Genomic DNA, 25895 nt, shown 5'->3' with positions numbered 1-25895 from the left:
CGAGATTTCGCGGCTGACGAGCCTCCCAGGTATGCGGGAAGGAGCCGCCGTCTTCGGGGGTTTCCTCTCAGGCGACGGGGCAGAGGGTTGCCGCCTAAGCCCCACCCCCTCTCCGGCAAGGCAGGCATTGCCACAGAGAGTGACACCTCTGGCGGCGCTGGCGACTGCCCGCCTCGCTCCCTCCCTCCGCTCCTGCAGGTGAATAATAGCCCGTCAATCCCGCCTCTGAGGATGAAGTGATAAAGCGAGAGAGCAGCGAGCCTATAGGAAACGGACGCCTCTTCCCCTCGCCGCCAGGCCGCTCTCCCGAAGCGGTGGAACGAAGGTCTCCCTCGCCAAGTCCGCGCAGCTCTCCCTCTCTCCCTCTCTCTCATCCGCGCCCTGACTTTTGCTGTTCTTTCACCTCGCGGGAGACGAGCGCGCGGCGGGAGTGGCGCGGAGAAAGGGAGGAAGGCGGAATAGCGTGTCCCTGGGCGAAGGAAAAAGCCGCCCTGCTGCGCCTGGGCTGAAGCTGAGCATCGGGGAGCCCGGAGAAGGCGCAGCCCGTCGCCTCAGGTGAGCGCGAGAGTTTTAGTTCTCTGCGCGAGGGAGACGCGGGTTGGGGCGAGGCGTTGAGGCGGAGGGACCGATTCGCGAGGACGGCCGAGCCCGCCTGTTTTTTGTTTTTAGTACGCGGAAGTGCCCCCCTCTTTTATAGAAGCATATGCTTATTAAACTGTAAGCTGTTAATTGGAAGGGTGTTTCGTTGGCTTCCATTCGTTGCCGTTTCTGTGGCGAGAAAACGCACAGAAACCCCACTGGGAGAGGCGGTCGTTCCCTTTATGCACAAATCCGGATTCTTTTCAAACCAAAATCGGGGTAGGGGGGCTTAAAAAAAGGTAATGGAGTGGAGGCGGAAGCGGGGTGGGAGACATAGGCGTGGAAGCTTGGCCATATCACCAGTTTATTTTAAAAGTCAGGACGTGGTGGTGGTGTTTCCTGTATGTTTGATCTGAATGACCTTGGCACCATACCTCTGCCGAAACACCTGCTGGTTCCTTATTGTTAAGACGTCGGTTTGGACTACAGAGATTTCGGTCGTGTGGGTGATATTCTATATTCTAAAAATGACTTACGTTGTATCCAGCCTTACCGGGACGTTTCCCATCATAGGATGGATAAAAGTGATCTGCAGAGGCTGTTAAAGGTGTGCATCGATAGGATCTCTTTCTAAGCAGGCATGGGTGGCCTCAATACTTGCAGGATCCGCCTGGGATCCACTACCTAGAATCAGGTACGAAAAGTGTACAAGTTAAAGAATTCCGAGGCCCAGGAGTAGATCTGAGTTCATTTATTCCACACACAGATCTTACATTTATTCCACACACCCACCCACACTTTATTTTAGCAGAAGAATTGTGGGGGGTAACTTTGCTGGTGCCTTTGTTAAACAGGAAGTATGAAATCCTCACCAAATCCTCCAAGCTGCCTGGAGCAGATCCTGCTCCATCTTCTGTCCAGCACTTTTCCATAGAGTCTGGAAACTTATTATACAACAGAATTTCATCTGAGCTATTTTTGTTGTTGATAATTCCCTTTTTATTAGATCCTTTCCTCAAGGAGCCCAGGCCACCATATTTGGTTAACACTCTATCCATTTTACCCTCACAACATCCACCTAAGTTTGGTTAGGCTGAGAGATGGTGACTGCCCAAGGTCACCCAGACAGCTTAAAGGCTAAGTGGGAGTTTGTGGCCCCAGTCTCACATACTTGATTACAACACTACATTTTTAGCTCAATCTTCCAGTGAAAAAATCAGAACTACTTATACATGTGGTTCCTAGATGGCTCTTAAGTGGGATGTAGCAGCTGATTTGAGCTTGATTAATGGGCCCTGGGTAGATCCATGACACTTCCTTTTTTGTGCAGTAGCACCTTGCACACATTAGGCACTAAATATGGAGTAACCCAGCAGCTGTAGTGTCCTCAAAGTGGTGGTAAATATGAGAGAAGTTCGCTTGTTCTGTGGAAGCAGTGATTTTGAAAAACAACATTGTGCAACCATATCTACATATGAGACTTTGTGCTGATTTGAGGAGGAAAGCTTACAAACTGAAGGTGTGTGTCATTACTTCAGGGTAGCTGGGTATGTGAAATGAAATGCCCATTAATCTGAGTTCTCTTAATTGCTGCTTTTTAAAGTATCTGTTTGGTAGTTACTGGCTATGCAAAACTATCACATGGTCCAAATCTATAATTTGTGTGCTCCTTCCTTGTAGATTAGAGATCACATTTGGGCAGTTTTTATGGGCCTCATTTCCAGTTCTGCAAACTACCCAAACCAGCACATATTTGCATCTAAATGGGTTGAGTTACACTGACCTTAGTGGAACAAAGGTTACTGTCCTCAGCTTAAAATGCTATCTTTAAACTGTTCTGCCGGCAGTGAAGGAAATAAAATGAAAATTATGTTCTTGACTTATACTGCACTGTCACAGGCAGATTGAGAAACTAAGCTGCAGTAGTTACACATGAGTTCAGGGTTCTGCATGTCTAAAGTGGTTTGAAGCATCATCCTAAATTGTTTGAGGATTGGGCTGTCCATTCTATTGTGGGAGGTGGTGGTGGTGGGGAGCTCAAGAGTTTTTAAAGGCCATTTTTGCTGAGGCTTTGAACGATGTACTTCAGCTATTTGAGCAGGAACAGAAATTCATGTGCAGAATTGTCTTATTGGTCCTTTTTTTGTTTTCTCATATTGTGCTGTTTCTAAGGGATGTGGGATTGTTCCTTTGTTTTAAGTACTAAGGGGAAAAGGACGTGATAAAGGGAAAGGCTGTACTGTAGTTTAGGTTTCCCTGGAAGCAAATTTCTTGGGTGAGATGGGGTTTTCCTCTGCCTTCAAAGGCTGAAAGCACTTTATGAATAAGCAGTTCCTTCTGCCTGATAGGGTTACCAGCTTTGTCTGGCAGGGTTGTTTTCCTACCAGCAACTATGTGATAAGCAAAATTGCTTCAGGTGGAACTTTTTTCCTATCTGAATTTTCAGCCTGGGAAGAATTTCAGCCTTTAAACATCTGCTCACCATAGCAGCATTTAAAGACACAGACGCCTTAATACTACCTTTGTATTCTATGGTCCTGTTCCAGGAACTTCATTATTGAAATGGTTTCTCTTTTTCTGTAGAATACATTCTATTTCTAAGTTTATTTTAATCTTTCTTGCTTCTGCAGTTGAACCACTATAGTGCTATAGGCTAAAGATGAAGAGTTGGGGAATTGCCATTCACTAAATGCACTACAATCCTAACCCCACTTACCTGCAGAGTAATCCCCATTGAATTCAGTCGGACTTACTTTTGAGTAGACATGGTTAGGATTGCACTAAGTTGCCTTATTAAAGCTCTGTGCAGACTCCAGCTCAGCTCCTCATCTGCAGTGGGTCTGTGTTGGGATGAGACTGACCTACCAGGAGGGCAGGTTTACAGCAAATGCCTATTGAACATAAGGCATACGAAACACTTAGAATACTTGCTTATAATCCTTGTTTGTTAATAGCACTCCGTCACTAAAGTTGCCTGTATTAGGAACAATCGTATGCTGAATTGGTGTTAACTGAGTGATCTTCAGTAGCCGATACAATGCAAGTTCAAAAATATTTTGCTATGTGCTTTGAAAATGACAGTTGAGTGGGGTGTCAGCATTGTTGACACAAAGTGACATCAGAGAAGTTTAAAAGTATCCCCTGGGTATACTGGGTATACTGTATAATAACAACGAGGGCAGGAAAACCATGTGTGCAGTTAATGTACACATAACACAGATATGCTGTCCTCATGGTTTTGTATCCTTCTGAAGTGTGATATGTGTAAGAGAACCTAAATCTCCAGTTTTGAAGTACTAAGAAGCAGATGGAAACTATGGAGCAGACTTTATGATATCCTACCTACCAGTAGCACATGTAACAAAATATTTTATTTTATTGTCTTCCTGCTACTATGTGACATCTGGTGCTTTATAAATTATGCTTCAAGGGAAACGGGTGTCCCAGATATTATTAATTAAGGTGGAGAGACAGTACAGTTACAATTGAGACTGCAGTGCCATGCATGCTTACCTGGGAGTAAGCTCCATTGAACTTGGAGACTGTGGTGAATAAACATGGTTAGACTGCATGGTGGAAATTCTATAGAGGGGAAATGACTTCTCTCTCAAGCCAAAAAAGAGAGGTTGAAAAAAGCTGTTTCTTTGCTTCGTTAAAATAAACCTAAGTAGCTTATACATGTATCATCTCTATTTGTAGCATAATGTGTCAACAGCAAAAAATAGTAAAGGTAAAGGTACCCCTGCCTGTATGGGCCAGTCTTGCCAGACTCTAGGGTTGTGCGCTCATCTCACTCTATAGGCCGGGAGCCAGCGCTGTCCGCAAACACTTCTGGGTCACGTGGCCAGCGTGACGACGCTGCTCTGGCTAACCGGCACCAGAGCAGCACACGGAAACGCCGTTTACCTTCCCGCTAGTAAGCGGTTCCTATTTATCTACTTGCACCCGGGGGTGCTTTCAAACTGCTAGGTTGGCAGGCGCTGGGACCGAACAACAGGAGCGCACCCCGCCGTGGGGATTCGAACCGCCGACCATGTGATTGGCAAGTCCTAGGCGCTGAGGTTTTACCCACAGCGCCACCCGCGTCCCTCCTACAGCAAAAAATAAAGGATTCTAATTTTAATTATCTGTCCAATATAGGAGCATGCCATTCATTCAATGCTTAAGAGATTTTAAAATTATTAAGTGGTTTATAAACACTTTAAAATAAAATATTTATATAATAATGAAAGGTTCCTCAGATTCTGTTAATATTAGCTATTATTTTTTTCAACCCCAGACATTTATTAACTACTGATATTCCAAATGTTAGACTAGTTTTTCCTTAATGTTCCAATTATGCATTCAAAATAAGTTTGACATTCTGTTAAATTATCATATGTAGCGTAACTCACAGTAAATTAAATGTAACATTGCATCTATTGTGTTATGAATTTTCCAAGCATTCAGGTGCAACTGGTTGTGATGTTAAAACTTCTCATGCAAACAAACATAAAATTGCAGGTCTTTGGGTTTCAAAGGTACAAATGAATTTCCATATTACATCAGTCCATGTAAATTTCACCATAGAACTTTAAACAAATGGATTCAGTCATACTCAAGATAATGTATAATTTTGAAAATGTTCCCTCTCTGCAGCAACCTAATAAAGTTGCTAATTTTCATATATGAATTGGAGATGTAGTTGTGCTAAATATTTGTCCTGACTTTTTACTAATGACACTCAGTGTTGAACCTTTTCAGTGCAAAATAAGCAAGCAGTACATTCTTCATATGCACACCTTTCATACTGTGGTGTATATCTACGAAGAACAAATCAGGTGATAGATGCTGTTTCTATTCTGCATGAAAGCTTTCCTGTTATACCAATTCATCCATGAAGAGTTCCCTTTAATTTAATTCCTGAGCCTTCTACTGGCCACCAGAAAACTGCCTTAAAAGTCCTTTTATAAGTTAGCATTATTTGGAACACTTCCACATCCCTGTGCTGGTACGTGATGTTTAAAGCCCTGCCCCTGCCTGAATGGCATGTTATAGCCACACAGCCTCATATCTAAATAGAATATTGCTTCAAAAAGCACTTTTGGAAAGCATGAAGGTGAGTGTGCTAAACAATACCTTAAATGAAAAAAAGAGATCTCTGTGCTACAGCAGGTTAATGGCTATCTGATTCAATGAGCTCTCCACCCCCCCCCCTTGAAAATGATGTAAAAACTGTTGGGATACATGCTCTGTCTAGCTGTAAGTACTTGATGGGAAAAATCTAGTTCTTCTGAGAAGGGTGCTAAAGAAAGTGGTTTTCTTCTGATTGAAATAAGTTCAGACCATATGACCTGCCACACCATGTTATCTGCTACTAAGAATGGTTGATGCACCAACTGGGGAGGCATGATACGCTAAGTGAGCACTGAGTTCATAACATTTCTGGTCCAGGGTAACCTAGCCTTGAACTGAGACATCTTTTGGGTATTTGATTTCAACGTAACTGATACCACTTGGTCAGATGAGCCAGAAATGTACAATTGCCAGCAAATAGAACTGTCTTTTTTGTTAAATAAATACAGAATATTTTACCTTTGTCTTGCTACCTAGTAATGAGAGTACATGATGGTATAGTGTGGATTTCTTGATATTGTGTGCTGGTAATGGTTAGGTTCTTCATCAGAGTTGCAGGAAACCCAGCTGTGTGCTGTTTGAGAACAAGCTTGGGATGTGATATTATTTTTTAAAAGTTATTGGAAGTTGCCAGCATCAGCTTTGCATATATTCCTGTTTTTAATACTGAGTTTTAAATTATCGTAACTCATTTTGGGACCTGATGGCGAAGAACGTGTAATAAATTGAATATATAACAATAAATACTACAATAATTCTAGTGATGGACACCCACCTGCTATTTCAGTTGCTTCAGCAAACTCCTCTTTCAATGCTTTTCCTGCTCCTTTTAACTTCCACAAGGACAGGTACTTTATTTAACTCTAGACTAACAAAGCTATTGTCTGCCAAGAGTGCCTGCTCTTCCTTGCTCTATGTATGCCTTCTTTCTCACAGAAGCTATAAGAGACCATTTGGTAGCAGCTCTCCAAGGTTTCAGGCAGGATAGGAGCCTTTCCCAGACTTACATGGGTTTACCAGGGATTATATCTGCAATGCTTTTTTACGGTACATGAACCATTTTGGCTCTCCTCTCTTAATCTGGAACAATCTTGCTGCAGCTTGAAAAGGCTCTATGGTGACTTTGAGAATTGTATGTAGTCCAAGTCTTTGGTGGAATAGTTGTAGTACAGTATTGGAATTTCCCTGGTGTGTTCACTATATGAATTTAAAAGCTGCATGACTGGAAAAGGATCATTACTGAGTAATTTAAAGGTGGTACTAGTGTTATTTTGATTTTTACTTCCAGGCATGTAATCTTGTGCCACGTAATCATTTCACTGGTTTGGCTTTAATTTATACTTCCTTGTATGTTCTTTTGTAAATTGAAGCTAGATAGTTAGAACTATAAATTACTGACCTGAATACATGTTGCTGACTCAAAAGGGAAGTATCTAGAAAGATCTCAACAAACAAACTTGGTGATGAATGTATCCGTGATAAATAATAAGCTTGTGTACACTGTAAGTTGAGAAGCTTTCCCAGCTTGTTTACTGGTTTTTGTAGGAAACAGAAAGTTTGCATTGTGTTACTTTTTCTCTCCTTTAGTGCAACATAGTTGACATGGGAAGAATACATGGGGTTAAATTCAAACTAGCAATGCAGAAGTAGGTAGGATTTAAGCCTAAAATCAGTTTTGATTGATATGCTGTGATTGCTGTGATTCTATACCAGGGGTCTGCAACCCGCGGCTCCGGAGCCGCAAGTGGCTCTTTTACACCTTTGATGCGGCTCCAGGGCGGATACTAGCGAGGGGAGGAGGGGCATTGTGCGCCCCGACACTCCCCACTGTGGCGGGTGCTGTCCTGGCTGTGACGTCGCATGGGGCGGTGCGTGCGTTAGTCACGCACCATCCCGATGTCACCTTCCCACCCGCCCGCTACATTGTAAGGGGCATGTACGCTGGTCACTGTTTTGAAGGGGAGTGAAGAACACACACACACACAAAAAGGTAACTTGTTAATTTAATGTTTATTTCTATGAGGAGGAGTAATTCTGAGGGGTCAAATAAATAATCTAAAAAAGTGGGGAAAAAAGTTTTATAATGACGATTTTTGCGGTTCCCAGTTTTTTCTTCTTCGGAAACGGGTCCAAGTGGCTCTTTTTGTCTTAAAGGTTGCAGACCCCTGTTCTATACACTAGTGGTGGGGAATCTTTTTTCTATATATGTGGGGGGGGGGGAATCAGCTGGAGGCTAGAGCTGATGGTAGACTGGCTGCAGTGGAAGGAAGAGAAATTGAAAACTGCTGGGGAAAAGATGGGATAGAGGATTCTGGAAAATGGCATGATTGGTTAGGGAACCTGAACAGAAGAACTTCACAGCACAGCATTTTATGACAGATCCTCCTTGCAATTTAATAAAAATAATTAAGGCTGGAAACAGATATCTTTGAATTGTAGACTCCCCCCCACAAAAAGGTATGTGTGCTTCTCGGTATCATGCACATGGGTAGGTAGGTGTCTGTTAAAAGGGGCCAGTCCAGGAGCATACTTAAACCAGTGCTGCACTTGGGGCAAATTTTGGAGGGGAGATGTTTGGTTCCTTTGGGCTATAGTCTGTCCTGTCGTAGTATATCATGCATGCTCAAGGTAAGAGTGAATTTGTTGTTACATTTGAATGGCTGTCAAAAAAACCCACAAGCATAGTGAAAGAGCAGGAACACATACACAGATGACTAACCAACTGGTGTTCATGGCAAATAAATTATGGCTATGTTCTTAAAGTGTTATTTGTTCAAGGCGTTGGAATTTCACCCATTTAACAAAAGGAATGGCGTGAGTTTTGCCTTTTAGGCTGTATAATTTATATTTCCTGAATCAGCAAGGATTCAGTTGTTGAACTAGCCAGACCACCTTCTTGGTAATGGCCACCTAAATATGAGTTGTTAAGGTAACAGAGGAAGTGGCTCTGTGCCAGAGAGCAGATGGGTAGGGGCCTGCTATAACTGGTTGTTAGACGGACAAAAGCCAGAGTTGAGGTGTGTAAGAGCTGGAAGCTAGAAGCAGGTTGCTGGCAGAAATAATAATAATGATCACAACAACAACAGCAACAAATATAATTAATAATTCATACCCCACCCAACCACTTTAGGTGGCTTCCAGCAAATATAAAAACATAATAATGGACAATTAATGGACATTTGAAAGAGGCTGCCTCAATACTTTATTATTACAGTATAACAAAGTTGGATTGATGGGTAAAGTGTGAGTGTCCTCTGCAGGAGTGAATTGTAAGGCATTGCAGTACCATCCTGTAATGTCTACTGAGATGTAAGCCTTATTGAGTTCAGTAGGACTTACTCCCAGACAGAGTGAGTGTGTGTGTGCGTGTCTGTGTCTGTGGATTGTAACCACAGTTACTTGCTTCAAAACTTTAGTGCATCTTATAATTGAGAAAGTAATTTTCTCTGTTTATAGGTTTGTCTGAAACTTGCAAAAGACGAATTGCTGAAAATCAAGATGGAGTCTGATTCAGTAAGTGAATATCTTTCAAAGATAGCATGCCATTTGTGGTGATTTGTAAAAGTGTTTTCAGAAAAAAAGAGATGGCAAATCTTATTACAAATGAACCTTAATTTATGCTTATTGAAAATAACGTCTCCACATCACACTTTTGTCTTAAATCTAGGATCTGATCTTTTTTTAAACGATATTATGGTAGTTGGAAAACCAACAGGAAAGTATTGCGTGTAAATCTGCCAAAAAGCATTTTGAACTTTAATGGTGCAAACAGTTGCTGGTGCTTGCTCATCTAAAGTTCATCTCAATTCTTCTAGCAAGTGGGGACAGGTCCATAATTTGGCCTGGTTTTGCTAGCCAAATAAAAAACTGTGTTTGATGGGGCCTCGTTTAGCTCAGCACAGCAGCGACCCATGAGCCTGCCTGTGAAAAGCCTGTCAGAACCCTTGTTGGGACATTGTGGACCTCCACCCTTCCTCCCCCAACTAGGACCTGGGAATATGGTGGGTAACATTGTGCAGCTGTTGACATGATAGCTCCACCCTGTCCCACCCCTGCCCTAGCTGTGCTTTCACGCTTGCCAGATAGCAACAGCACACATCCTATGGTGAATCTAGTGGAAGCCTAAGAAGCGGGCTGGATTTGTAACAGACTTTGTTCTGCTATAGTGCCAAAATGTTTATAGAATGCTAGAAGCATTGGAACCTTATCAATGCAGCACAGTAGAAAACATCATTTGTGGGTAGCCACTACATAAGGCAGCCCTTGGGTGCCGGTGGAAATGCTGCTGAAATCATCAACATTGGGTTTGACAATTGACAGTGAACATAGTAGCCAGGGCAGACCCAGCACTGCTTGTGGCAGTCATGGGGACCATCACATGTTTTCTCTGCTGCTATCACTGATTTAGCAGCAGGCAGCGTCCCTCAGCATATTCCACCAGGCCTTCAGACATGCTCCATGGGTGAACAGGTGGCAGCAGCCAAGCTCAGCTTTCATACATAGTGGCTGTCTGCCATTTTAAGTTATCTAAAATGCAAGGTCTTGGTTTATAGATATATGAAATTTACTGATGATTTGTGATTGTTTTACTGATGCTTTGTTAATTATTCTGTATGGTTTATGTTTTATTTGTGATGTTCTATTATATTGTTGTTTTTCATTGTTTGTGAGCCACTTTGTGATTCATGTGAGTGAAAAGCAGCATAGAAATATAATAAATGATAATGAAATTAAATAAGTTATTTTAACCTTTTTTAAAAAAAAAATTTAGAAATATAATAAATGATATGAAATTAAGTTGTTTTAAACTGGGTTTTTTTAAAATAATTAAAGACTTTCTTGGGTTTTAAGAACTGTTTTTAATGTTGTGTTTTAAATTGGTGCAACCTGCCCTGGGATGTTAGGGAGAAGGACCAGCGATAAATTAATCTGATGACAAATGACAACAGCTATTGCAACAAATAAATAGACACTTAAGTGAACTATTACAAAGTGAGAGATGTTGGTATTCCAGTGCTTTCTAAACAATATTTGTTTATTCATGTGCTGATTTTGTTGCACCTGATTATTTCTGATTTTTAGAGGCCACCTCCGTATTATGAAAATTTTGCCTATCAGCCAGAAAATGCAGCTTCTCATAGATACTTCGGTGGCTATAACATGTATCCACAATATCCACCTCCGTATTATCCTCCATCAGTGCCACATTACGTCCCCAGAGTTTCAACTCATGAGTCAACTCCAGTGCCAACAATAGCACAACCAAAGTCTACAAAAATCTGCACGCCAAGTAAGCTTTGCTTTATTTTTAATTTTTTTTAAAAAGCAAGATTTTCTGTAATTAGACCTGTTGTATAGGTTTCCAAAAAAGCCTCTTTGTATTTGTTCATATGTTTAAACATTGTTCACATGGTTGTACAGTGGTACCTCGGGTTAAGTACTTAATTTGTTCCAGAGGTCCATTCTTAACCTGAAACTGTTCTTAACCTGAAGCACCACTTTAGCTAATGGGGCCTCCTGCTGCCACTGTGCCGCTGCTGCTCGATTTCTGTTCTCATCCTGAAGCAAAGTTCTTAACCCGAGGCACTATTTCTGGGTTAGTGGAGTCTGTAACCTGAAGTGTATGTAACCTGAAGCATATGTAACTCGAGGCACCACTGTACTTCCATTGTTGTACCTTGCGGGGGGTGAGGGTAGCAGGGAGAATATTATTATGGATTTTTTTTTTTTTGGTGGGCTGCTTTTCTTTAAACTGGTATGTACCTGTAGGTTAGGAATAGACTGTCTAGTCTTACAACTCATGATAGTTTTCTCTCTATATATTTTCAGGACTCAGGAAAATATTGTTACTCATTCTAGCCATTGCAATACTGCTAATAGGAGCTGCAATTGCATGTGTTCTCATCTGGTTTTTCGGTAAGGATCTGTTTGTGTTTATAGAAGCTTAAAATATCTTGCAACATGTTTGCCTGTGAAGTAGGTTAGGTAGGCTGAGAGACTGTGACTGGCCCAAGGTCACACAATGAGCATCATGACTGAGTGGGGATTTGAGCCCAGGTCTCCCAGATCATACATGGACCATAAATTATGGACCATACATGTATGGTCATGGCCACAAACGTCTGATAGCATTAGTCCATCCTGCTTCCTTTTCTCCCCACCCATATTTGAAATGCTTTTGCTCATGAAGCATGGTGCTCTTTTTGTTGCCAGTGAAGTAGATTCCTAAATCTGATTTGTTTCTTTACAGTGACAGACAGTTGTTCTGGCTCCAAGATACGGTGTGGCACTCTGGGAGTTTGTGTGTCACCATCTCAGTGGTGCAATGGAGTAAAAGATTGCCCTAATGGCGAAGATGAAAATCGTTGTGGTAAGTGCATTCAGTGAATTATTTTTTAAAAATAAATAAATAATTGAAAGCTCCTCCTCTTTAGGCAGCCTATAGTCAATGGTAGCCAATATTATCTACGGCTAGATTCTATGTAGCAGTTGTTGGAGACATTCAAGATTTCTCGCACAGGACACTGGCCATTGACCTGCAGTCATTGCTTCAATTATGGTGAGGTTTCCCCTGTGCTGAAATTCCCCTGGCACAGTAAGCACAGAAGTACAGTAAGGGGAATACTAGGGCCATGGCTGGCCCATGGCTTGTGATCCTAGAACAACAAACTTATTTTGTCATCTCCCAAGTAATCAGCCACAAGTTGGAGCTGATGGTAGACTGGCTGCAGTGGAAGGAAGAGAAATTGAAAACTGTTTGGATAATTACTACAGACATCCACACAGAGGCCCCTCCCAGTGTTTGTAATCTTATCAGCAATTCCCACCTACCCTTTAGCAACACCTGGCTTCTTTTTGCAGAAAGGGAACATCAGAGTTGCAGCAACTGCTATATATGTGACAGCCAGGCAATCTCCTTATTGAAATTTGATGGTTCTGAGACTTTTATGTCATCAGAAAATTTATTTTTGCTTTAGTTAGGCTTTATGGACCAGATTTTCTCCTGGAAGTTTATTCATCTAAAAGCAAAAAATGGTACCGTGTTTGCTCTGATGATTGGAATGATGAACATGGAAAGACTGCCTGTGAGGATTTGGGATATAACTCGTAAGTATAGTGATATTTTAATTATAGCAAATATAGACTGAAATAATTTGACTGCAATAATTTCCATATAATGAGGGGAAGGACTAGACCATGTGAAAAATGAACATAATATTTCAGCTACAGTTCCATCCTTATCAGCTTTTTATTGTTATTAAAAAGTGTGCCTAAACATTCTGGTGTTTCACCTATAACTTAGGTTTAAGGTGCCATTTAGCTCCTAGCTTTCACTTCTCTGTTTCTAACACTGCTGCATGTATCTTGATTACTGATATTTGCAGTAATACTTTTATTATAGCAGTGAGTGTAGTAATGGTGATAGGAGGAACAAAAATTGAATTCCACACTGTGCCAGATCTTTCAACAAGCTTTACAATGTTTCATGTAAGTGCAGGGAAAATAGATATGGCTCCCAAAATCATCATAATGCAAAACTCTCTAATGCAACAGATACTGTTGGTTAGTGCTCAAAGCTGGTGAAGAGGGAGTTCATATCTAGTGGCATTAAAAAAATAATTAATGCTTAAGCTGATTGTGTTGTGTGTATGCATGCTGAAATAGTTAAGCGCACATGTTTGAATGTTCACTTCTATCTTTGACAGGGACACATATTTCAGGAGCAATGCATTACCACTCAGCGCTGACTCTAGGGGCTTTATGAGGTTGAATAAAAGTGCTGTGGACACAGACTTGCATAAAAAACTGTATAACAGGTGATACTTTTATAATTTTTGCCTACTTTTAAGTGTTTGACACCCAGAGCCATTATAATGTACAACTGTTGTCGTAGGGGTGAACTTAATGATTGTTGACATAAACAATTATTATGTTTTAAGCCCCTGTTAAGTTCCCTGCCTCTAGCTTCTACTTAATAGAAATTGAAGATGTTAAGCATATTTAATAGAATTTGAACTCATCAAACATATTTTACCAAGTCCTGTTCTGTGCATATAGAAGACAAATGTTTGTAGTTCAAGAATACTGCCCTTGAGTTGTACTCAACTGACTTCTATTCATGTCCAGATTAGCAGTTGAAATGTGGAGGCTGCTTTAAATTGTGGGACATGTAATGAAGCAGATCTTTAATATGCCAACCTGGAAATTTTCTCCCCTCCACTGCAAAATTTTAAAGCTGTGCCCAGTACCCAGTGGCTTGCAGCAATTGTTGTGCCAGTCTCTCTCCTTCAGTGTGAGAATATGCCTTGGAATTCCACCATTAAGAGCTGGGTAATTACTTTCAGCAATGGTTATTCTGCTGTGAATGGGGGGGGGGATATGGGGGGGTGAGCTGTGAGGAGCACCCTACAATGCCCGAGTAGAAGGACCATACATTTGTGTAAATTAACGATTGATACCGTCTTTTACCCTTGTAGAGTCTATTAGTGTAGAAGCCACTTCAATATGTTTTGAACATGTGGTGTACGTGTGGAGCTGATTGTCTAGATTCTTCCTGCCCAGTTGGTACCCTGCCAGAAGGGAGGCTCCTGATTTACATGAGAAAATGTGTGCAGATCTGGTGGCATGATTGCCCCCACACTCTTGTAGAGTATAGGTTCATGTGAAGTTGAAGCCTCCTTCTTCATACATAATACAAATACATATATACTATTTGTGTTACAGCGATCAGTGTCCATCGCGACAGATGGTGTCTCTGAGATGTATAGGTAAGTGTTGCAATGCTGTTTAGTTTTTAGCTAACTTTTTCTGTTTTTATTTGAATTAAACTTTTCTGTCTTGTGCCTGACTTGTAAGAATCCTAGTAAATAAGTAAATGAATTTATGTTGATATGGCTGGAGTATGATTAAATTGGCCAAATACATTTACCTTATTTCATTTGGAGATTCTGGGTTCTATTGTTATAAAGCCACCGTTATCATGAATAAGAATTAATATAAAATAGAGATCCTGATTTCTGAGGAACTGATATTAAGTGACTGTAAATCTGACCGTAGGCAACATGGCTATGGTAACTCCTAAAAGGAAGGGCAGGATTGTTGTCATGAGAGAGTCATAAATGGTGGCAGGAAACATCCTGTGACTTATGTTATGAATAGTTTACTTATGAATGTTTTACTTATGTTTCCTCTATTTTTCACAAAGCGTGTGGCAATTCCAGTAAAGTTTGGAATCCTCGAAGCAGAATTGTGGGTGGAACTGCTGCCTCCCCTGGTGAGTGGCCATGGCAAGTCAGCCTTCATATACAGAGGATTCATCTATGTGGAGGGTCCATTATCACTCCTGAATGGATAGTAACTGCAGCTCACTGTGTAGATGGGTAAGTCTCAAACAATTTCTCCCAAATTATGTGTCCCTTGGGATTTTGTTTTTTGTATGTGTAATTGCTCTGGTTACTAAAACTTTTACTATTAGGAACCATTTTTGTCCTTCAATTTTTAAACAGAATAGATGTAGGATCTGGCACTTATTTTTAGCCCTTTTGAAATAATTTTCAAGGAACGCCTAGACTGCATTGTGTCTGTTTGGTGTGCTACGGAGAACTCTCCTCCTTTTGGTCAAATGTTCTTGAGGGTTTTTTTTGCTCCTTTCTCTTCCTCTTTGCTAGGTCCTAACAAATGCAGACACACTGACAGAAAAGGCTTAATCCCTGGTATCTACACATGGCTTTTTGCTATCTACCGTATTTTCCGTCCCATAGGACGCTCCATCCCATAGGACGCACCTAGTTTTTTTTTTGGGGGGGGGAAATAAAGGAAACAATTTTTTCCTTTATCCCCCCCCCAACCAGGTTGGGGAACAGCGGTATGGCGGCGCTCCGCCTCCCTGCTATCCCCTGAGCTTGTGGGGTTGGCCGATGTCTGCCCGAAGCGCAGGGCGCTCTGCTTCAGCGTGCCCAGTGCTCCATGCAGCAGGCTGCTATCCGCAGCCTAGGGAGCCCTGCGGGAACTCCCACAGGGCTCCCCACGCTGCGGATGTCTGCCTGGCGCGAGGGGCGCTCTGCTTCAGGGCGCCCTGCGCGCCAGGCGGCAGGCTGCTATCTGCAGCCTAGGGAGCCCTGCGGTGCGCACCGACCCCTTTCGCTCTCCAAGCTTCAGCGAAAGCCTGTATTAGCCCCATAGACACACACAGATTTCCCCTTCATTTTTGGAGGGGGGAAAGTGCATCCTATAGGGCAAAAAATATGGTATATAGGGTTGTAACCAGGAATGTTACCTTCTTGACAGTAGACCTTAGCATATTAGATGTTGATGCTGCAGCAACATGAATCATGCTTGAGAATAAATCATAATTGTTAGCCTTCATTTTGTTTTCTAGGGCATATTCTCATCCATTTGACTGGACAGTTTATCCTGGGATCATGACACAGCAAGAAATGCGTCCTCATAAGGGCTACAGAGTATCCAAAATAATTTCTCATCCAAACTATGATTCAACTACTAAAAATAATGATGTTGCCCTTATGAAGTTACAGTCTCATCTACCTTTAGATGGTACCTATCTATTTACCTGTGTATATATGCATGTATATGTTATCTTTCTATTACCTGCTCAGTGCAGCTAACAAAATCAACATTGCATCAAACTAATTGAACCAGATCAGTGCAAAACAACAGAGGCAGATTTAGGGGAGCACGACCAGTTCAGCTGCACTGGATGCAGAGCCTCAGGGGTGCTGCAACTATCATGTAGAATGGAAGGCAGAGCAGGCAGGGAGTGCTAAATTTCGGTGTTTGCACAGGGCACTGCTAAAATTTAAGACCCCAGGATCTGCCATTGAAAATGATTAAAATGAAAGATGTGAGTCTATGATGATAACCTAATAGAAAATTGGAGAATCTGTTCATCTTTCTACAATTAAAGTTTAACTTCTATACTTAAAGCAGCAATAGCTAAATGTTTACATTTCAAAATGTAGCAACAAGCCAGTCCAATCCACTATACCGAAGCACTAAATGTAAGTTTGCAAGATTTTTGCCTATTCAGAAGCAAGTGTCACATCATGCACACAGCTTGGCCTTCACCCACCGCTGCTGTGGTGACAGGGCCAGGGCCTCCGCCTTTGCCACAAGGCCTCTGTGGTCGTGGCATCAGCAGGGTGGGGGCAGCGGAGTGTGTGCAGCTGGGCCTCCACCCACTACCACTCTCCAGTGTGGTGTAGTGGTAGTGGTTAAGAGGGGTAGGCTCGTAATCTGGGGAACTGGGTTCGCGTCCCCGCTCCTCCACATGCAGCTGCTGGGTGACCTTGGGCTAGTCACACTTCTCTGAAGTCTCTCAGCCCCACTCACCTCACAGAGTGTTTGTTGTGGGGGAGGAAGGAAAAGGAGAATGTTAGCCGCTTTGAGACTCCTTCAGGTAGTGATAAAGCGGGATATCAAATCCAAACTACTACTACTACTACTACTACTACTACTCTTCTTCTTCTTCTTCTTCTTCTTCTTCTTCTTCTTCTTCTTCTTCTTCTTCTTCTTCTTCTTCCACCACCGCTGGCTCTCTGGTGCTGCAACAGCCTCCACTGAGGCCTGCCGCAGATGCACCCCATAAACACGCCTTTGGCCACAGTGAACTGCAGCAGAGGCCCACGGTGAAGGGTCTTTGTGGAGGAGGCCACCACAGTGTCAGAGAGCCAGCGAGGTAAGGCTGTGGTAGGTGGAGACTGAGCAGCTCACACGTGTGCAACATGACTGCCCGGCACCCACAATATAATTTTTGTGGGTGCCCATACACCCAGCTTCCCCCCCCCCGATGGCACCAGTGGCCCCATTGTCCTCCATGTGTCAGAGTGCAAATCTTTACATCAGGGAGCTTCCTGTGCTTGTGTTGCCCCCCCCCCCCCCCGCATTCTATGCAAAATACTGTTGAAAATCCACAGTGCCCCAAATAATGTAAACACCTGCAGTGTCAGTTTTTATTTCCTTTCTCTCTTCCACCCCCAAACCTCCATGTTTGGGGGATGGTGGGGGAAATATAGTTGTTGTTTTTTATTTTTAAAGTTATTTTCAATTTTATACATTTCAGTAATTTTGCAATCATGTTAACATTTCGAAACTCAACTCCCCCCTTTCTGTGGTTCCTTACATTTATTTTTTATATTTTCAGCATAATCCAATTAACTAAACTTAATCATTTATTCATCTATTGAAAAATGTAGTATTAAGTAAGGCGAGTTGCTGCTTTTATTACTCTTAATTTGTCTCCAACCGTAGTCACATCTAGACTTCTGCCAAAAAGTGTGTTTTTGGTGGGTAAAGGTTTCTTGCCTTGATGGCTCCCATACAGTGACTTTTATCAACAAAAATGCTCATTTCCTCAAGGAAATTAGAGTGCTAGTAGAAATCAGGTACTATGAAAGCCCCCAACCTTCCATGTTGGAAGGGCTGAGAGTGCTGTTCTGGCAACTCTCTATCAAATTCTCATTTCTGCACAGTTACTGATTAGCAATATGTTCTTGCCTCATAGAGTTTATAAGTCCAGTTTGTTTGCCCAACCCTGGAATGATGTTTCAGCCTGAACAACAATGTTGGATATCTGGATGGGGAGCAAAATTCCAGAGAGGTAAAATCGGTTTCTATCAAAGTCTGGGCTTTCCTTTAAATATATGTTGTGGCACTTTGGAATTGCTGCTATAAAAATATTAAAGTATCTGGCTTGGTTGCAACAAATTAACTAAAGTGACCCAGTTAAAAGTCACTCTTTATGTTGGAACTAGATTGTTAGCTCAATATCACCTTATATATGTCCTATACATGTTTGTTGTTGCTATGAATCTTTTTGAAGCAATTTGCCTATGTTTTGTTCTAAATGGAAAAAGGCACCAGATGTTTTGAGGAAAGTGACAGACAGTTGTTGCTGCACTACATATAGCCTACATGCTCACTGACTCTTGGCCATTCTGGCTGGAGAAGGTGAGAGTTACACTTCAGCAACATCTCAGGTGCCAAATTTGGGGGAAAGCAACAAAGGTTGCAGTCTGAGACTCAGAAGGAGAGTCAGAGTTAGCTGAAAACTGGAAGGCATCACAAGATGCTGAAGAGTTTGTGTCAGGATCTGTTTTCAGCACTGCTGCTGCTACAGTCATACCTTGGAAGCCGGGTGCCTTGTGAGTCGAAGCCGCAAACCCAGAAGTTAGTGTTCCGGTTTGCGAATGTTTTTTAGAAGCTGGAAGTCTGACGTGGCTTCTGATTGTGTGCAGGAAGCTCCTGCAGTCAATCGGAAGCCGCGCCTTGGTTATCGAACATTTTGGAAGTCGAACGGACTTCCGGAACGGATTCTGTTCAGCTTCCAAGGTACGACTGTATTTGTAAATCTAAATATTATAATGCTGCATAAGTCTCCAGTGAGTTCTCCCCCCAAAGGAAGTAAAATGCAGTTATGCACTTCCCCTGGGGTTTCTTGCTGCTCAGGAATGTGGGGAACAGATAATAGTTTGTTTTATCTATATGAAATGTCTTGTTTAATTCAGCTTTTAAAAAGACATTTGGAGACAAGTTGCAGTGCTTTGTCAATCCATTGAACTGCATTTTTACTGCAGAGTCCATTGCCTTTATGTCAACATTCTGCAGCTGAAAGTTTTAGTAGCTTGTATTTGAGTGGCTCTTAATATGCTGTTTTTGCACCTATTTTTCCACCTTAGGTAACACTTCAAAAGAACTGAATGCAGCAATGGTACCTCTGATAGACTCAGCTATATGTAATGATAGGTATATCTATAATGGACTCATTTTGCCTACCATGTTCTGTGCTGGATACATAGAAGGAAAGGTGGATTCTTGTCAGGTAATGTCTATTTAAAGTGAGAAAGCAGTGCTTAGATTCTAGCATGACCTCTTGTGGTCAATAAGACACAGTGCTAGTTTAGCCATATGAAGCCCTAAATGGCTTAGGAGCAGGTTACCTGAGAGATTGCCTTTTCCCACATATACCTCACCACACCTTTAGAGCACCTTCACAGGTTCTGCTTTGGCTGCCTTCAACAAGTGAAGTGAGGTGGGTGGCTCCCAGGGCCTTGGTTGTTTCATCTTGGCACAGAGAGACTCACCATGGAACTTTCATTAGTGTCTTCCCAGTGCTTTACCCAGGCTTTTAAAGTGTTTTACATCTGGCCTGCAATACCACCCTGAGACCTGTGGGTATAGGGCGATTTACACATTTTAATAATACTAATACTATTGGTTGAGTTTATGGAAAGGAGGTAGTTTTTCTGTCTTCCATTGTGTTTATTGATAAGTGACCATAGAAATGTTAATACAAATAAATAATAGTGATTAGTTCATTGGAAAAACACGTTTGACTGATTTAAAATAAAGCATTTCTCATTTCCTTGGTGATCCTCCTTTACAGACGGAGGGTGACCTCTCTCAACCCCCTCCAATTTTCCTATTCCTACATGTTTTCCCTACCTAAAAGCTAAACAGAACTTCTGAAAACCATTCAATAACTATTAAAGGGCTGCTTACTTTCAGCAAAGTTAGTATTAGCCAGACGTTGTAGGCATAGGGCTCCCTGCCAGACAACATTGGTGCCACCACTGAGGAGACTATTATAGCAGATGATGATTCTAGGTAGCATACAGCGGTTAAGAAAATTGCACAGGTCCTGCCCTTAGGCTTACAAGCTCAAAAGCAAAATATGTAATGGAAGAGGGATAGGAAGGAGAAAGGGATAAGTAGAAGTAAATTCAGGTACCAAAATTTCTTAGCTACGTAATGGGCAATTGAGAAAGTTGTAGGAGAAGAGAAGCCAGAAAGGAGTTGGTTCCAGGGACTTCCTCAAGTGGAGTTATGTAAAATGAATGGAATTTTAAGCAGGGCTCCTCACCTGGCTTCTAGTGTTTGAGCAAACACAAGGAGATAAATTAGGTATACAGGGTCTAGACAGTCAGAGCCTTTTCAGGTCAAAACAAGTAGCTCATATATGGCACGTTGCCAATGCAAATGCTGTAAAACCCATCTAATATAGTCACAATGGATCTCTTCATTAGTAGGCAAGAAGTTTCATTCTGCAGTAGTTGAACAAAGGCTTTAAAAGCAGCAGTAACTTTACTGTGGGTTGCAATGAAAATGATTACAATTTTCCTATAGAAAACTCTGCGTGTGACTTATAGGGTATAACTGTAGAATGTGTTTCCTCTCTTGTTTTAGGGCGACAGTGGTGGTCCATTGGTAACTCAGAAGAAAGCTTTGTGGTGGTTATTGGGTGACACAAGTTGGGGAACAGGCTGTGCTAGTAGATTCAGACCTGGAGTTTATGGTAACATGACAGTGTTTGCAGACTGGATTTACAGAAATATGCAGGTAACTTTCTCTGAAATATTTTGATAGCACTTTCCGAGGTGGGTTTTAGTGGTTGTCAGATACATTGCAGTAATGATGAAATGGCCGCTGGGCTGATAGACAAGAGGATGGGGTGGGGAGTGGAAGCCTTCCCTGCCCTTTTCTGCCAGCCAAGCTGCTGCTTGGCAACCAGAGGAGCAAAGCAGGGATTGCAGGTCCAGGTTGCCACAAGTGGAGAGGGGCCTGGCTCATTTGTAAGGCCAGAGAATTCTGTCTGCGTTGACAAAGGTGTTTGGTGTGTGTGTATCAAATGTGCTTCAATCATACTGGAGCACGGCCAAGAGATGGAAGTCAGGGAACTGGCTCTATATAGACAAATTTGTTTAAACATTTTCTTAAAAGGGAAATGAAAACTTGGTCCTCCTCCACATTGTGTCGGGCTGGAATGACATGTTTGCTCCAAACAATTACAGTGGTACCTCGGGTTACATACGCTTCAGGTTACATATGCTTCAGGTTACAGACTAACCCAGAAATATTGCCTCAGGTTAAGAACTTTGCTTCAGGATGAGAACAGAAATTGTGCAGCGGCAGCAGGAGGCCCCGTTAGCTAAAGTGGTGCTTCAGCTTAAGAACAGTTTCAGGTTAAGAACAGACCTCTGGAACGAATTAAGTACTTAACCCGAGGTACCACTGTTATCTCTAGCCTGCTCCACCCAATATGATTGGGGAAAGCTAGGTGACTCCATGTGCTCCGCAGAGTTGCCTGGTTTTTACCCAGTAGCTCCAACCTTGCCCTGCTATCTATCTTAACTATCTATATACACATTAGGCAGGGTTTCCCAAACTTGAGTCTACAGCTGTTTTTAGACTACAGCTCCCATCATCCCTAGCTAGCAGGACCCAATGGTCATTGATGATGGGAATTGTACTCCAAAACCAGCTAGTTACCCAAGTTTGGGAAACCCTACATTAAAGAAAGTGTTTTTGTTTTTTTTGTTTTTTGAAATAATTTTTATTAACAGGCCAATCACATCACATTGTTCAAATCACATTAATTCCAAATTATACAGCCAAATTTTAAAATTTTTGGGGGGTACCCATACATCAAGCTCAGCACGAGTCCAAAATTCCAGATGACTCCAGACATCACTTATTTGCTGCTTTTATTAAACAGTTCCATCCAGTTCGAATCGGATAGATCTTTATTACCTTCTTTCTCTTCTTGTTATCATTTATTCCTTTCTTTGCGATCTCTGATGGTTTTCACAAACAGATTGAAGATTTGGCGTCTCTGTGTGGGTTTTGTGCTCTTCCAAGCTCAAATTATTCAGGAACGACCTCTGTTAGTCTTCGGTCGGTCCATTATTTTTCCTCAGGCTAGCACAATAAATCAGACATTATCAGGGGCTCTGTCAGGTCAAACTTGCATTCCAGCCTTCTTTCTTTTTCAAAGCCCTGAATCTCTTCCCCCTCGTCTGTTCTCCTGCCAGCCTGTCTTTGCGAGACGCCATGTTTTTTTAACTGCGTCATAGGAATTTTCCTCCTTCTCGCCTTTCAATCTTCTCGTATTGTAGTCATTTCCCCCACACAGTTTTAAAGTTCTGTTTATGTTTTTTTAAAACGCGACGATCTTATTTCTTTCTAGGGTGGAGGATTATTGTAGTCATATCATGCAAAGGAATTTAAGAGAGTTTTTTCCTCCACCCCCCCCTTCGTTCCAGCCTTACGTTCTCATGGTGGTAATTCATCAAGAGATTTACTTATCCATCCGTCACTCCCGATCACAGAGATGCATTAGTCAGCAGTCCTTATCTCGAGCCTTACTTGATATATGTGCTTCAGCCTTCTTCTGATCCGTTATTGCCAATTAGTCCAATTATAATTCCAGGCTGAAGCAACCAGCACGCGCTAATTGGAATCGGCGTCGGGAAGATCTGATTCCATCGAGGGCTTTTGCCAAGTGTTCCACACCCCCGTCTCTCGGATCAGGGGGTGCATTATGAACACCGCTGGCAGGGCAGCCCCCCCCATACCCTTGGGGGGGTAGGAAGGCTGCCTACTTCCCATAGCAGCCCCTTAATACCTCGTATGGGTCAGAGAGATGTTATTGTCGGCCATCTTCCAACGCGCCACCTAGTGGCCCCCCCTAAAGAAAGTGTTTTTGATGTGTCTAGATCCAGCCATGGACAGGGGTTGAAAACCTGTTGCTCTGCTGACTATTAACTTTCATCAGGCACAGGGAACATGGATTTTAGTCTGGGATGGTGGGAGCTGCCCATTCCTTAGACCCTCTGTTACTAAGAGAGCTCCTCCCTACCAACGTTCAGGTGATAGCAGCCCCAAAGAGGGCATTTTGTGGCAGCCCCTAAGCTGTGGAATTTAGTCCCTCTAGAGGCGTATATGGCACCTTCATTACAGTTTCCCATATGCTGTAGATGTAGCTCACTCCTGGCCTTTCATACTGGAAAGCTATTTTAGGAGCCACCCTATTCTTCTGCGTGCAAATGGTTTTAGCTGATATAATTTTAAATTGTTGTAATCTTTCCCAGGACCTCATGTAAGAAATTGCATAACTAATAGCATCTGGGGGCTAAAATGTACCCCTCCTTGGTTTTTGTGAGAGAAGTAATTGATGGTGGCGACAGCAGTGGCACAGGGACCAAAGGGGAAGGCAGGAGAGAGCAGACGTGTAGTGTGTGCACTGGCTTGTCCACTCTGGAATGCCATTTGGCCACTTCTGTTGCACTTGGCTCTCAAGGCACAATATGGTTCCAAATGTGTTATCTCCCATCAAGGAAACTTTTTGTGGGGGGGGGGGATGTTTAGTCAGTCAAGACACAGATACAGTTCTCCTGCAACTGTCTTTTGTCTCTGCGGTAGGAATTACAAGGTGTATTCAGGCACACCCTTTGGCTGCCACCTTCGGTCATTTGCAGGTTGCCACGTCCTGAAAATTTATAGTTCCATAGAAAGACTTGCCAGCCCTGCTATGGTTTACTCATGATCTTGCATGCAGGGATGAAGAGAATGTGAGTCAAGATCCCTGATCTTGTGGGAGCAGGGGGCAGTCAAGAATTCAGTGACACCACTTGTTTCTTACCTTGAACAACTGATTGCGTTAAAAGTTCACGTAAACATTAATAAATTCATAAATTCAATACTTTGGATTGAGGTTGCTGAAACTTGTGTTTTTCCTAACAGGCGAACAGATGATGATATTCAGCCATACCCCCCTGCCCTCCATGGAATGAATGGTGCCCCTGATGTATCTGATTGCTTCCAATGGCTTTCTTGGTCTTCATCATTCCTGTACTAAGCGACTCTTAGGACCTAAACATTTGATAATTCTGAATGCTTGCAAAGTATTTGGGGCCATTTGCACTGTGAATGTCTTAATATCAAGCGGCGTAGGTTGAACAAGATTCTCTTTCCTTCAGTGTAGGTGCCCCTGGTCACTATCACTCCCTTATCAAGTTGCTAAACTTTTCTTCATTTTGGAGGATTCCCAGCCAGTTTTTTTTTTTAGCTTCATTATAAATCATATTTATAAATTGCTGTTACTGCTGTCTTTGGAATAGCACAGCATCTTGTTTATTTTATTGGTTTTATTTTAACTTTTAATATATTATTATCTGTGAATATCTGGGCTGCTGGCTAGCCCAGTTTTTCAAGATTGAGGATAAATGTCTTACTGTAACATATGAAGAGACCTTCTCCAATACTCCAGTACTACTGAGAGATGAATAATACTTTTCCATTATCTCCTGGTCAGGTACCTTTACTTCCTTTGTCTAGGTATTATATTGATTCTGAAATCAGGTCTATGTTCAGGTTTATACTGAATTCCTCCCCTCCTTCAGATATCAAAATTAGAGTTTGGTTCAGAAAATGGGAAAACCTTGAATTTTATTTTGTTAGAATATTCCCAGGTCGTATCTGATGCAGAAAGGATAAAACTGCTACTGAGCCTCAGTAAACAACCAACTGGATATGTTGTTTACTTATGTGCTTACTCATGTTTAGAGCCTGCAGACAGTAGCTAGGGAACAATTCAACAGTTTTCCCCAATCTCTTTGCTGAGAAAGCCTAAATACGCTCTCGTGAATATTTATTACATGCGGTTTGCTGCTATTAACCCACATGCTAATGGAAAAGTAACCACTTAATCTTACAGCTACCTCATTTTGTAAGAGAGCAGCAACATTTATCTATTAAGCAGGGATTTTTTACAATTAAGATTTACAATTTTAATAATGAATTCAGAAATAAACTTAAATATGGAATGTGTAACAGCAATAAAATCTGGCAAACTGGGGATTTCTTCTGATTCTCATGGACTGAAATTACTAAACTGCTGCTATTGAATTGCACTTTTTTTATTTTAAAAAATGTGCCTGTTACCGCAGCAACTTTCATTTCAGGGTTTGCCGATAAAGTTGGGTAGTAATGAGCCACTCAAATCATTATTTAAAGGAGACATACTGATAATACTATGAATATAAATCTTGCTGAATTGTTAAATAGTTGTGCCGCTATTTTAAGTAGCAAATATTTCTCTACTTCGAAATTGAAATACAACATGTATCTTATGTACAAATAAATAATTTTTTTACTCTCTTAACCTTTTGGCTAATTAATATTTCTTGTGTTTCTTGTGATAGTAGGACCATTAGCAAAAATGGGCACCTACAACTGGAGAATATTTGGGCTTCAAACATCCTTTTCACACTGTCCTTGCTGGATGAAGCTGATGGGAATGAGACAGCATTTGTATGGCCACTTTCCCTGAAAATGTAAATTAAGGAAGATTAACTGCAGATGTTTTCCATTACTCAAAAATGTTGTCTATTGAAGATACTACAGTC

The 25895-nt window shown here is 41.9% G+C and overlaps 1 protein-coding gene across 3 annotated transcripts; it reads left to right on the top strand.

Annotated features, from left to right (window-relative positions):
- The first annotated feature begins 126 nt into the window (after nucleotides 1-126).
- Nucleotides 127-25651, top strand: TMPRSS2 (transmembrane serine protease 2). Of its 3 annotated transcripts, XM_083438782.1 has the most exons (14): nucleotides 127-555; nucleotides 9151-9207; nucleotides 10777-10984; nucleotides 11524-11610; nucleotides 11945-12064; nucleotides 12672-12801; nucleotides 13401-13511; nucleotides 14419-14462; nucleotides 14900-15074; nucleotides 16073-16248; nucleotides 18215-18310; nucleotides 19389-19531; nucleotides 20896-21048; nucleotides 24232-25651. In XM_083438782.1, exons 2-14 carry the CDS (start codon nucleotides 9193-9195, stop codon nucleotides 24241-24243), a joined length of 1470 nt encoding a protein of 489 aa, XP_083294908.1. In that variant the 5' UTR covers nucleotides 127-555; nucleotides 9151-9192; the 3' UTR covers nucleotides 24244-25651. The 3 variants fall into 3 exon arrangements, with proteins under 3 accessions (XP_083294908.1, XP_083294906.1, XP_083294907.1); XM_083438780.1 differs by lacking the exon at nucleotides 24232-25651 and having other exon boundaries at nucleotides 164-555; nucleotides 20896-21497; XM_083438781.1 differs by lacking the exon at nucleotides 24232-25651 and having other exon boundaries at nucleotides 186-545; nucleotides 20896-21497.
- Nucleotides 25652-25895: the final 244 nt, after the last annotated feature.

This window comes from Podarcis tiliguerta (genome assembly GCF_965153285.1).
Source record: "Podarcis tiliguerta genome assembly, chromosome: 4".
NCBI lineage: Eukaryota > Metazoa > Chordata > Lepidosauria > Squamata > Lacertidae > Podarcis > Podarcis tiliguerta.
The sequence above is the reverse complement of the archived record's forward strand: the minus strand, read 5'-3'. Positions and strand labels throughout refer to the sequence as shown.

Coding starts and splice junctions, on each gene's coding strand:
- TMPRSS2 (XM_083438780.1), top strand. Junction 12,065..12,671: donor CGAAGATGAAAATCGTTGTG/GTAAGTGCATTC, acceptor TTTTTGCTTTAG/TTAGGCTTTATGGACCAGAT. Junction 19,532..20,895: donor GAAAGGTGGATTCTTGTCAG/GTAATGTCTATT, acceptor CTCTTGTTTTAG/GGCGACAGTGGTGGTCCATT.